We start from the raw sequence: 13,702 nt of genomic DNA on the forward strand, positions 1-13,702 counted from the left end.
ATAGTTTAGTCTGCCCATTAAGCTACGAACTTCCTTCACCGAAGAGGGAGATTTTATTTCACAAATGGCTTTCACTTTTGACGGGTCAATCTCAATCCCTTTGTTACTAACAATGAAGCCAAGTAGTTTGCCGTATGCCCCGAACACGCATTTTGCCGGATTGAGGCGCAATTTGAACTTACGAAGCCTGTCGAATAATTTCGTCAAGGTTTCTATGTGATCTTCTCCACGTCGAGTTTTTGCAATCATATCGTCAACATAGACCTCGATCTCATTATGCATCATGTCATGGAACAACGTGACCATTGCCCGCTGGTAAGTTGCTCCAGCATTTTTGAGACCGAAGGGCATCACTTTGTAATGAAATGTCCCTCAAGGAGTAGTAAATGCTGTTTTCAACTTATCATCCTCATTCATCAAGATCTGATTATAACCTGAGAAACCATCCATGAAGGAGAATAGTTCGAATCCAGGCTATATCAGCCCACAAGCACATCAATGTGCGGGAGTGGAAAATCATCTTTAGGACTAGCTTTGTTCGGATCTCGTAGTCAACACATACTCGAACCCGACCGTCTTTCTTCATCACTGGGACTATATTAGCGACCCATTCTGAGTATTGGGTAGTCTCAATAAATCCCACGTCAAGAAGCTTCATGACCTCTTCCTTGATTTTCTTCGCCAGTTCTGGCTTAGCTCTTCGCGGCCTTTGTTTCACAGGCTCAACCGAAGGATCAGTCGGTAGACAATGTTCGATGATCGATCGATCAAGACCCGGCATATCGCATAAGACCGAGGCAAAGATGTCTTGATAATCCTTCAACAACTGGTCAAGCGTTTGGCCACATCTTCAGAAGACATGCCCCAATCTTCACCTCTCTAGGATTCTCCGTGTCGCCAAGGTTGATCACCACGGTTTCTTCGGCGGTCAGAGGCTTAGATTTCTCATGGATTTCCAAGTTCCGTCGTATCTCTTCATCATTCGGATTAGAATCATCTGAGTCATTGGATTGGCTTGCATCACATATATGAAGATCCACGATTCCCGTCCCTTCGTATGCCTCGAGATTAGTCCTGAAACATGAAAGAAAGGGATAAAAAAGACAAGACAAGGCTTAACTACATGCAATTTTTGAAAATTGTTCTTTGCTTTTTTTTTGAAATTCATTTTGCTTTCGAAGACCTCGAAACGAGAATTCTTGAGAAGCCCAACCCTCAGTTCTTACCGTAGATGACAAATTTTTCAATCGTTGGTTATCGTCATCGGGTTGGTTTGGGACACTTCAACAAGATTCAAAATACTAAAAAACGCTGTAATTTTATTGATATTGAACCAATGAATTACATCTTATTGGATTGAAAAACCTAAGTGCAACATGAATAGGAATGACAATCGAAAAAAGCAATAAAGATTTCCACGCAGGGGAGATACGAAAACTAGAAATGATTACTCTTGAGGGCTATCGCCCATCCCTTCAAGTGGTCCTTCAGTGATTGCACAAATGGAGGTCTCAGCAAACCAACCGGTGAGGTAAGGTATACCATCATCAAAGTCCAACACCCTCGACTCCGGCTTCTTGAAAATACAGGGTGGCCGGTCATCCTCAGAATCGTCAGACAAACTGACCAGAATCGCTTTACCGTGCTTCTTAGGTGAGTCAGTTAGGGCATGTGGCGACTCAAGAAAGATAAGCCCAAGATCATCCTCAGTCGGGCTCAGATTTAAATGTTCATATCCTCCCACAACTCCAGCCGAGTGAAATGTGTCGTTGATGGAAGGTGGTGAGGGACTTTGACCTGCTCCTGTTCGGCTTCTGCAATAATCGTTGCTTTGTTCGCGGCTTCCCTGCCTATGATATCCCAAACCAGCTTTGTGGGATTACCCATTTGTCTCGATCGGGGCATGAATGCCTTGGCCTTCTTTCCCAAGACCCTGACCTGGCTTAAAACCATTACCGACCATGACCTTAGCCACCATGAGAGCTGCTTTAGAAACTTCAGGAACGGGCAACGGCATATCAGAGGAAGCTTGAACAACTTGAACTATCTCAAATGAATGATAGCTATCCTCCTCAACATGATCGGGTTCTATGTATGGGATCGATGTTGCATTGAAGATTCGGTGATCTTCCTCTCCATAAATTGTAACCAACTTTGCTTCAGCCACAAACTTGATCTTCTGATGCAAACTGGAGGGTACTACGCCTGCATTGTGAATCCATGGCCGTCCCAGCAAGAAATTGAAAGCAGAAGGGATATCCAGCACTTGAAAAAGAATATCAAACACTGAAGGTCCGATCTGCAGCTTTAAGTTAATCTGGCCTATGACATCTTTCTTTACTTCATCAAAGGCTCGTACAGAAGTCTTGACTGCTTGCATAGTAGATGGAGGAATGCCCAGCCTTTTCAAAGTAGCCAACGGGCATAAATTCAGAGCCGACCCGTTATCAACAAGCACCCTAGCCATGTGAGTCTCCTTGTACTTCACTGATATGTGAAGCGCCTTATTATGACCACGTCCTTCAACTGGGATTTCCTCATCAGAAAATGCTACTTGATCTTTGAGGAGGATCGTCCCGACAAACCCTTCTAGCTTATCTTCTTCAATAATATCGGGCACATGAATCTCACCCAACACCTTCATTAGAGCACTCCGATGCTTATCTGATGTATGGAGAAGTTCCAACAACAAGCCTTGTGCAGGTAAATTTCTCAGCTGATCAACCATGTTATATTCACTAGCCTTAATCACAGCTAGGAATTCCTTCGCTTCTTTCTCAGCCACTAGCTTGGCCGGTTGCTTATCAGGATAAGTTCGCCCTGACCTCGTTATCAAATCAACGTCGTACGACCATGGAACCATCTTGTCACTCTCATAAGCGTAGGGCTGAGGTGATGCCAGGATCAATACTTCCGGAGTGTCGGGTATAATGATCTCGAGGTCACCGTCAGAGGCGTCCTCGAGAGCGGGCATGTCAGGATCCAACTTCACTTGTTCATCGGTCATCCTTGCGAGTTCTTCATTCCAATCAATGATGACTTGGGATATAGCGGCCACTACCCCGAATTCATCTGCTGTCCCAATCATCCCCTCTCTCACCAACTCATCCACTTTCTTTCTTATGTCACCGAGTGACACCACTTCACCGGTCGAAACATAATCGGCTTGCACTAAAGCATCGAACATATTTTCGAGAGGGACCCTGAAGCCTCGAACCTGCTTGACTCCCGGGCCAAGGACAACACTTGTACTGCTCGAATGATCAGGGAATGGATTGTTCTGCACATTGGGCTTACCGGCTGGCTGTAGTGCAAACGCTCCAGTCTCGAGTAGATCCTGCACTCGATGTTTGAGCACTTGGCAATCATCTGTCGAATGCCCAACCTCACCTCTATGGTAATCACATTTCTTCGACGGATCATACTTTGCATAGCCGGCAGCGTTAGATCTTTGTGGCTCTGAATTCAGCAAGTTCTTCTTCCTTAGCACCGCCAGTACCTGAGATAACGTCCCGGGAAGTGGAGTAAACTGGCGGGATTTGCGCTGTTGGCGTGGGTCTTGCTGGCCTTGCCGTCCATAAGAGGTGGTCTGCTGGGTGCTAAATTGTAGCTTAGGGGCTTGAACTGGCGTCTTCTGCACATAGGTCATGTTAACTTCGGGGACATGCTCTTTGTCCTTCTTACTAGTAAATCTCTTGCTTGATGAACCTGACTCACTGTACCATCCTTTCTTGAGCCCGGTCTCAATCTCCTCACCCATGGCTATCAGCTGGCCAAAAGATTGGGCGGCCGTTACTAACATTTGTGAACGAACCGGCTGCGGTAGATTGGACACGAACAACTTCATTAAGTCACGTTCTGAGGGTTCAGGCATGATCTGCCCTGCCATGTTCCTCCAACGAGTGGCATACTCCTTCAGAGTCTCGCCCTTTTTCTGCTCAGCTCTCTCCAGGTCTTCCCTTGTAATAGTGACGTCGAGATTGAACTTGAAGTGCTTGACGAAAAGGTTTACCACCTCTTCCCACGAGTCTTTCCGGTTGATCTAGTGGTTGGTATACCACCTCATTGCAGCATCCTTCAAGCTTGCTTGGAAGGTTTGGATCATTAGGGGTCCGTTAGACACATATCTATTCATGAGCCCCTGGTACATATCGATGTGCTGAATTGGGTTCGAGGTGCCATCGTACTTCTCAAAGGCTGGCATCTTGAATTTATCGGGCACTTGGACCCCGGTAAAAATGGACAAATCAACAGGCAGAACACTTTGAGTTCCCTCCACTTCACGTAACCTCTGGTCGAGCTTGGCCAACAGCTTGGCATTCTCATCGTTGGGGGGTGAATGAGGAACAGGGACCGACGGAGAAGCACTAGTGTCGATCAAAATGGCATCATCCAGTTGAAGGGTTGTATTAGTGTTTACTGCAGGAGATTTGTCAAGGCGGAGGCCTTGACGGGTTGGAGGTGGAATCTCCAATTGGGAGGCAATATTGATCTGCTGCTGCTTGGCCATGAGATCACTCATCATTTTGGACATGGCAGCCGTGATCTGCTCATTGATTGTATTCATGTGTTCTTTCAGCTTTTCGTCGATCATGGCTGCAATCTCGGCTTGATTGGCCATCCTTCTTTTGGTCACCGATCGAGTATTATGAGGATGAGGGGGATCCGTGGCAAATTACCTGCAAAAAGCAACGGTGGAATAAATACGACAAGTAAGAATAACGAGTCGGTCCATGACATTCTCTAGACCCTCAAGATGAAATTTCTTTCGAACGACCGATTCGTCCAGTAAATCCCGAAATTCCAAATTGCTTTATTCAATAAAAACCTGGACTGATTCCAAAATTTACAAATTATAGCTCAACGTTTTTCATTGAATTGCTCAAAATGGAAAATGTCTCAAAAGAATTCTTATAAAAATCGTTCAGCAACATTTATTACCAAAAAACATCAATAGCATGAAGTACAAATGTAAGCTAACATTCCATCTTAAAAAGAAAGAAAAACTCCCTAAACCAAACTAGAAATCAGATAGTCTTTCTCTTTTTAGAGGCTACGTGATCTATAGACGAATGGGCCTTCAAGGCGCGCTGTAATCGTGCATTCTCTTCAGCCAGAGCATCTGCCTTATCCTGGGCCTTCGTCGCCTTTTCTTCGCTGATTTTGATTTGAGTCTGAAGGGTATGCCGTACTGTCACAACCGGGATCTTCGGGAGTATCTCAGCAGGGATGGTATGATGCTGAATATACCGAGCTGTGGCAAAGTGACTTCTCATCCTTCCGGTGGGCTCATCCACGGGCCAAATCAGCTTCTGAGTGGAATAATTCTGCCAAGCCTCAGAATGACGTCTAAGCTCGACTCTGTAGGACTCGTCCTTCTCGAACTGGACTTGAAATTCATTGGGCCTGAGTGGAGGTGGGACATCCTGCAGAACTCGGAATTGACGTGTAACTCGACGGGGCTGATAGCAGGTTGCCCCATAAATGCCCATCAAAGGTACGGGCTTCTGATCGCCATGGTATAATTGAGCCTCAACCTCCTGAAACCACACAGCTTGCTAAAGGAAAATCTTAGAGCTTGGATCCTTGAACAGATGGACCCATTGTGTATAGTGCAAGCTCTTAGTTTGATCTTGTATTTGTTTGAACCTTAAAATAGGGTTATCAGTCATGTCCATTTCAAATACAGTCATATTTTCCCCAAATTGAGAAAGGTGTGAGAAAAGCCAGATTTGTAAAAGCTCAATCGGGGCTCGAAAAGCTCTATCTTTTCCTTTCTTGAATCGTGTCAGAGACATGAAAGTTCCTGCCAGAATTGTGTTTATAAAACTAACTCCACCACATATTTGTTTTACCATCCTAGCTATCACCGGATCAATAGCATTTTGACGGAATGGAAAAACGATGAGTCCAAAAAAAACTAAGATAAAAATTTTAGATCTCATGAGGACGGAGTTATTTTCGAAACATTCGATAAGAAAAGATAATGGGCATGCTTGACAATTACCCTTTAGCACTTTTTCAATTTCCTTTTTAGTCAAATTCAAAAATTCAGCAAGCACTACCACAGGATCTACCTTAATGGGTGGTTCGACTATATCCAACTCAATCGATTTCCCAATGGCAATACTGTATTCTTCCAGAGTCGGTGTGAGCTCAAACTTACCTCCCAACACAAATGTGGTTGTCTCGGGGCACCAAAAATGAGCGAGTGCTTGCATGATCCCACTCTGAACATCTATGTCTAGGATTGGCAGCATGAATCCAATACGCTTGAGAACGTATTGCTGACCATCTGGCTTCAACTGGCTCCATAACTTCTTGAGCTCTAGCTTCGGAGTAGGCACAAAACGGATATCGAGGCGACCCATTCTTATAGACCACGTGCCAAAAGACTCAACCTAAACCATGGACCGACTCAAAATAAGATACAGAAAACCAAAGATAAAGCTCGAGAAATTACCGTCTTTGGGGAAAAAATGTCAATCACAGAGACATGCACATGAATCGTGAGTTTAAATCTTAATCTATCTATCCTAATGGCTTTTGCAAAGTGAAATGATGAACGGAACGACACGTCGCAGCCTCGTGTACAATCATCATGACTAGTCGCGGCCTCGCATACCGTAGTCATGACTAGTCGGGTCCAATCACTTTGGCTTGGTTCGGTCGACAAGGGTAACCTCCATGCATTGTAGCCTCACGTGCATGAGGATGACCCTTGAGCCATTTTTTGAAAAAAATTTCGGGATCCAAATGGGATAACCTTTAGCGAAGTCTTACCACCAAGGTTAAAGAACCATCCAAATACCATCTTAAAACTACGGGTGTGACCCAGGTCCGGTCACAGGTTGTGTGTGGTGTAGTTCAAATACTGTAAATCATGCACAACAATTATATGCAAACACCACTTCAATAGTGCAAAAATTAAATCACAATTCCACTCCACCAAGCCTGCAAAACAAAGGGTTAGCCAATCACTACTCCCCTTATAACTCCCATCCTGCAAAACCATTTAACACCTAAGAATGAGAATCCGATCAAATTTTGTCAAATCGAGTGATTTTTCCATAAAAAATTTTTGGCCTAAGTCCTCCTTAATTTTTTTTTTAAAAAAATTAAAGTTAATCTCCCCAGCGGAGTCGCCAAGCTGTCCCGACCTAAAAAAAATCGGGTTTTCGATCTTAGGCTAATGGATTACTAGATCAATTAAATTAACTAACCTAGCTCGAGTTCTCCCAAACTCTACCAAATCGCAACTTAGGTCCAATTGTAAGCATGCAAATATTTTCAATGGGAGTCGCCACTAATCATTTAAGGTAGGTTGATTAGAAACCTAAATAAAATAGCGGGAGTACTATTTTATTTCTGCGAACCAGAAATTATAAATTCGGGGACTTGGTTACGCTAGATTCCCTAACGCCCTTTCGGTACCAATTTCAAGAGAAATACTCAATTGGACAATTTTGATAAATCCTGACTTAGAGTTCAAAGGTGCAGAAATTTTCTTTTTTGATTTTTTATTTATTTAAATGAAAGCTAACCTATATATAATGACGTGCAAAAATTGACATGTGATTAATGCAACCTAACATGCAAACTATATGTCATGCGACGACGTGATCTATTTCTAATGACGGGCATATTATTTTTTTTTGTATTTTTTCTTTAATGAAATTCGGAATTAAAAATGCCAATTATCTAAACATGCAATTTTAAACTAAAGAAATTAACCTATTCTAGAGTAATCTTTTTGGCATTTTTTTTTATCAAAATTCGAAATTAAAATCAAGTAAAAAATATAACCGCTAAATCTTTCGAATTAAGTTTCGATCCAAGGCCGCGGATCGATCCTAAAATTCGAAATACCGCTATGGAAATAACTCTATCTAAAGCCCGATAGATAGATTTATTTCCACGTGTGCGTCGGATTAGGAAATTTTCCTAATCGATCACATCTTGAAAAAAATTAGATATCTTAAATATCTTGGATATATTCAAAAGATTTTGAAAATTCTAAATTCTATCCAAGTTTGAAAAGTAATAGATATCCAAGATTTCAAAAAAGGAAATAAAATCCTAATTGAAATAATGCTTATTATCCAAATATGCAAAATTAGATATCAATAAGCACAAATTAGGCAACCAAATATTCGAATCAAATCGGGATATGATAATTACCTGATTTGCAGATTTCTTTCCTAATTTGAATTTGTAGCGGATCGGGATTGCGGATCGGCGGTGCGTCGGGAGCGGCGGCGTGACGTCGGGAACAGTGGCGGCTAGCGACGGTGACACGACGGGAACGGCGGCGCGGCCGGGTGTCTCCTGGGCGGAGGGCCAACAGTGAGGGGATCTTTGCGACTCTCCGACAGTATCGTGGCCGAACAACTAAGCAGACAGCAATGGGCTAACGGCGGTGCAGCGGGGCTCGGCGGCGAGCTGGCGGTGCAGGTGGCGGCTTTTTAGGCGAGCGGCGGTGCTGTAGGCGGCTCTCCTGCTGGCCGAGCTGCTGTGAGCAGCGGCGACACAGGCGGGCGGAGCAGGGACGTCCAGGCGGCGGTGGCGCGGTAGGCGTGCAGTGCGGCGTGGCGGGCGGTCTCCTTCCCTCTCTCTCTCACTCTTCTCAAAATTCTCTCGCATGTCACTCTAAAAATCCGATCTGAAAAATTATGAGAGCCCCCCTCCTTGATTATGAGACATTAACATATATTTATAATGTAAACCTAGGTCAATTAGCCGGGCTTTCTAGTTCTAATGGGCTTAGGTTTAGGCTTTAATTTAATTCTAAATGGGCTGAATTAATTTGGGCTTTTCTTTAATTAAGCATAATGGGCTAATTTAAGCTCAAATTAAGACAACCAAGCCCTTTTGTGTGTGATTTTCGGCCCATGCTTTCCAAGTGAGCCGAATCTCGTTCGGTGCCCGAGCTCGATTTACGTAATGAATTTTAAGCTCGCTTACCACCGCCGATCCGATGCGAAATGCAGTTAATCTATATGAACCTAAACTTTATGCTATGCGATTTGTAATATTTTTGTTCAGGGATTAAAATTTAATCCCTAATTTTCTATGCAATTAATCACTAAATGATGCGCCGAAATTTAGGTGTCAACACTTCTACATATTGTGAGCTTTTTCTTGATAGAAAACGAATGCTTCTGTGAATGAAAACCAAATCTTTTGCACGTTTTGGGGTCATCTTATTTCTTCTCACCGCGTACACAAAGGAATAAGAACTTTAATTCCTTTGGGTACATGATGAAAAAGAAGGTTGTGCAAGAAGCTTTAAGGCTTGCTTTGAAGCATTAACCCACCAAGCCTTAGGATCCATAGAATATCGATTTTGAATGGAATCAAATTCTCTGAAATCCCCATTTTTTCTCGTAAAATCTACATTATCCAAACACCTTGTTGCGCTAGTCCAAGTTAGGAAAGTGTTTCCTAAGGCATTTTAGTCTTTTTTGGTTGATCTCCTTATCTTTGTATGGAGAAACTCGAGTAGATCTTCATTTAGCCATTGATCACTATAGTACCTTATTTAATAAAATAAAATAAAAATAGAAAACCATAATAAGTAAGATGAGTATTTTATTATCATGTCAAAGAAAAAATAACTAATAAAGTAATAATCTCATACAATTTTAGAACTTACCTAGGATTCAAGACATGTGTCAAACAATGAAGTAGAGTATTGTTTTTAGTCCAATGATCCCAAGAATTATATGAACGAGTAGACTCTTCATGTAGCCTTTTCAGTTCATGCATATGTATAGCTCTCTTCACTTGTTTAATCATTAAATCCCACATGTCATAAACTAAGTGAAAACAAAGCTTGTCGGTGTCACAAATTCTAAGCATTTCATAAATAGGAGCCGTGAATGGAAGTATATAATCGACTGAACCCAACAAAATATCATCCAACACCTTCTCCTTGACAAACTTAGCCCTCCCTTTATTATCATATCAATAGATATTTCATTTGTCACAAATAACCATGCTTTGAAGACCACTTTTTATTAACTTAAACCTTCTAAGCATTACAATCATCAAAGCAAAACGTGTATCCGCTATGAAAAACAACTTCATATATTGCTAATCTCATGGAATGGTTCATAATGAAATGTTTGATTTGCATAACTTCCCCAACAATCTCTGAAATCCAACTACATTCCTCATAAACCACTCGATTGGTCTCTACATTCTTTGCGGCACAAATGTTCTTCAAAGCTAGATTAAGGGTGTGCACCACAAAAGGCCTCCAAACAATGAATGGAAATTTTTGCTCAATGAGTTGTCTCGCGCCCTTACAATTTGAAACATTATCAGCAATTACTTGGACCACATTCTCATGCCCAATTTTATTGATTGCTCTTTCAATAAGTTAGCCCGCAATTCCTCATGCAATAATTTTTCAATCTCACGAACGAATTTAACATAAATATTAACGCAAGATTTTATGGATTGAACACTTACTTCATGGGATGTAATTCACGAAGAAAGCCCACGAAGAATACCCACTGTCAAGAGCTCGAACGGCACTTCAAGGATTCTTCACGCCTTTGACAACAGCACACCTCACCTCAATGCTCCCACAAGCTGAATATTTATACATATAGTCATGCGACAGAATTAGAGAAGGAAACCAAGTCCACTTTCCTATTTTGTTGTTTTGTTGACCAACGTTTATACGGAAATTGATTGCCCTCTTTGCCAGCAGAATCGAGAAACTCTTGAGCACTTGTTCCTCCTCTGTTCATGGACTCAAGAAATCTGGTCAGATTCGTGGGTACAAGTCAGGATTTCGAGTCATGGACTCAATCGAATTGATCAATGATTACTAAATTACCGAAGCACCAAAAGGGATGAGCCAAACCTGGAGCTTGCCACAGCTATTCTTTGGCACATATGGAAATCTCCTAATAATTTCATATTCAGGGGCACCAAACCAGATCCGAGGAGTGTTGTCACGGATGCCTGTGCAATGAACGACAAAATTACTCGTTGGAGCTCTAAACCCATAGGAAAAGGGAAAAGAAAGGAGAACTCACAGATTTCTTGGATTCCACCACGCTCGGGATCTCTGAAAATAAAAGTAGATGGAGCGTTTCTGGAGAGAGAAGGGGCTGGTGCGGTGTCGTGGGTGTGCCGAGACTCCTCCGGAATGCTGATTGACGGATTCGCGAGCTCTGTGCAGGTTCGATCTCCCCTCCATGCCGAAACCTTAGCTCTGTTGGAAGCATTGAAGTGGCTAAACTCACGTGGCTTTGAAGAGAAAGAATGTAAAGAGATAGAGTTGGAGTCAGACAATCTCTTTTTAGTTAGAATGCTTCAAGGCACAGATCAGGTCTCTTGGGAAGTCCATGCGCTGATGAGAGAGAGTAAAGACTTGCTTATCAGAGTAAAAGGTCTCCGGTTGGCCCACTGTGCACGGACCCAGAACAAGGTTGCGGACTGGATCGTTAAAGCTCAAGTCCATAATATCCTCCCACTCAACTGGGTTTTCAATCCACCACAAGCCCTTTGGGATTTGTTATGCTCAGAAGCTCTTTTTGTGTACTTATCAACTGTTTAACATGAATGAAATGGCTTCCTTTTCTGACCAAAACAAAAAACAAAAACTACTGGAACTTTTGTTGGACTCAACAAATCAGCAACCTGAAGTCCAAATATCCACTTTCCTTTTTTAAGTTTATTTTTCACTATCAAAATTCCAACATCGCTTTGCACTCCAAAATTGAACAGGAAGTGTAGATCTCCACGGTGGACATCTACAAATATTCAACTTTCAGATTTTCCATTAATTTATCTTGAGTCGGGTTTTGTTCACGGGCTTAAACTCGAGACATATTTTAACAGTTTATGACCTATGGGTTATCCAGACTTAGCCTCAAGTTGCAGCTTCTGCATTTCTGAATTGCTTCTTGACAAAATCTATAGCCTAAGTAGGATAAAATTATTTACAAGTTCATACTAAAACATAAACACTTTTTCAGCCTAACACAGCTATCATCAGAGTTTCTTCAGAAGATGCATCACTGTTCGATAGCGATCAAGCTATCCTGTTTACTGACATGATCCTCAGAATCCCTGTCAAATTTAGCTGCTTAGTCTCGAAGACGATTTTTATCTGCCAGTCAAGTTCATCCATGAAAACTCTGCTTATTAATGATGTCATTTGAGAGGAAATTAGACCAAGCTTAGTATGGTACATCTGAACTTAATTTTTTATATGGGCTTCGTGCACTGGACGAACAAAAACCCCCAGGCCGACTTGCCTCTACAAAGGAAAACCCCGCGAAGTCTCTGCTTCCACTTCATCGAACCGAGAAGACTACGGTTTATGCGCTTTGATTCTCAGCATTTCCGGAGGCCACGCCTCGCGATGGCTTGGGCAAGGCGTGCGCGAGGCTGCCTTGTTGGCCGCGGGCGAAGGCGGCCATGGCCTCACCACCCGCAGGGGAGGTCGCCTTCGTCCACGTCAGCGATTTCCGGCCAAAATTGGCCGGATGGACTCAATTGAAAAAACGTAAAAATATTTTGAACTCAATTGATAAAATTGAAAAGTTTAATACTGAATTGACAAAAGTGCAATATATTTAGGACTTATTGGACAATTTTCTTCATTTTCTGTGGTATTCGCTGCGCGTCTCTTCTGGAATAAAAGAAAGACCCGGAAAAGTAGGGTCAAAGCCATTGACTGTCTCCAAGGCAATTTTTATTTGTTAGTAAAGTTTTTTTTTTTTTTTTGATAATCCGGACTCCCGCACTGGCAGCACTACAAGGGTCCGACCGGCCAGGCACCAACCGGAAGAAAGCTAATCTGGCCCCACAAACTAGCCTCCATGTAAGTCAAGAGTATGATAAGACTACGCGACAGAGGGGACTCGAACTTGGGACCTTTGACCCCAAGTCCTACAACCTTACCAACTTAGACAACCTCTGGGAGGCTATCTGTTAGTAAAGTTTAACCATGAAAATTCTACTTATTAATGATGTGATTTGACAGCGAATTAGACCAAAGCTCAGTTTGGTACGTTGAACTTAATTTTTTATATGGGTTACGTGCACTGCACTGGACAAACAAAATCCCCGAGGCCTATCTGCCACGACAAACGAAACCTCGCGAAGTCTTTGCTTTCGCTTTCATCGAACTGAGAAGACTAGGTTTATGCGCTTGATACTCAGCATTTCCGTAGGCCGCGCCATGCGATGGTCTGGGCGGGGTGTGTGCAAGGCGGCCTCGCCAGGGCCTCACTGGCCGCGGCGCGGGTGAGGCCGCCTTTGTCCACGTCAGCGATTTCCGATTAAAATTGGGCCGGATAGACTCAATTAACAAAACGTGAAAATATTTAGAACTCAATTAGTAAAATTGAAAGATTTAATACTGAATTGATAAAAATGTAATATATTTAAAATTTATTGGACAATTTTCTTCATTTTCTGTGGTATTGGCTGGTGGCGGCAAGTCTCTTCTGGGATAAAAGAAAGACTTCGAAAAGTAGAGTCAAAGCCAATGACTGTCTCCAAGGCGATTTTTATCTACAAGTAAAGTTCAACAGTGAAAACTCTGCTCATTTCTACTTGTTAAGCTCCTGGTTTTCGTCGACCAAAAAAAAAAAAAGTTCCTGGTTTTCTTCTAGTTTTCCTCTTATGTTGGAAATGAAAGGGCCTGGTGCCGTTTTCTGAGAACCTCTTCTTC

The 13,702-nt window shown here is 42.5% G+C and overlaps 1 protein-coding gene across 1 annotated transcript; it reads left to right on the plus strand.

The window, feature by feature from the left end:
• The first annotated feature begins 10,984 nt into the window (after positions 1 to 10,984).
• LOC130137532 (uncharacterized) lies at positions 10,985 to 11,575 on the plus strand. Its single transcript, XM_056309046.1, has one exon. The coding sequence runs from the start codon at positions 10,985 to 10,987 to the stop codon at positions 11,573 to 11,575; it is 591 nt and encodes a 196-aa protein (XP_056165021.1).
• The last annotated feature ends 2,127 nt before the right edge of the window (positions 11,576 to 13,702 follow it).

Source organism: Syzygium oleosum, unplaced genomic scaffold, assembly GCF_021117445.2.
Source record: "Syzygium oleosum isolate NSW1041296 unplaced genomic scaffold, Sole_v2.1 Sole_v2.01, whole genome shotgun sequence".
In the NCBI taxonomy this organism is placed as follows: domain Eukaryota; kingdom Viridiplantae; phylum Streptophyta; class Magnoliopsida; order Myrtales; family Myrtaceae; genus Syzygium; species Syzygium oleosum.

What these genes read in the sequence shown, in the direction of transcription:
- LOC130137532 (XM_056309046.1), top strand. Translation starts at nt 10,985, where the DNA reads ATGAACGACAAAATTACTCGTTGGAGCTCTAAACCCATAGGAAAAGGG.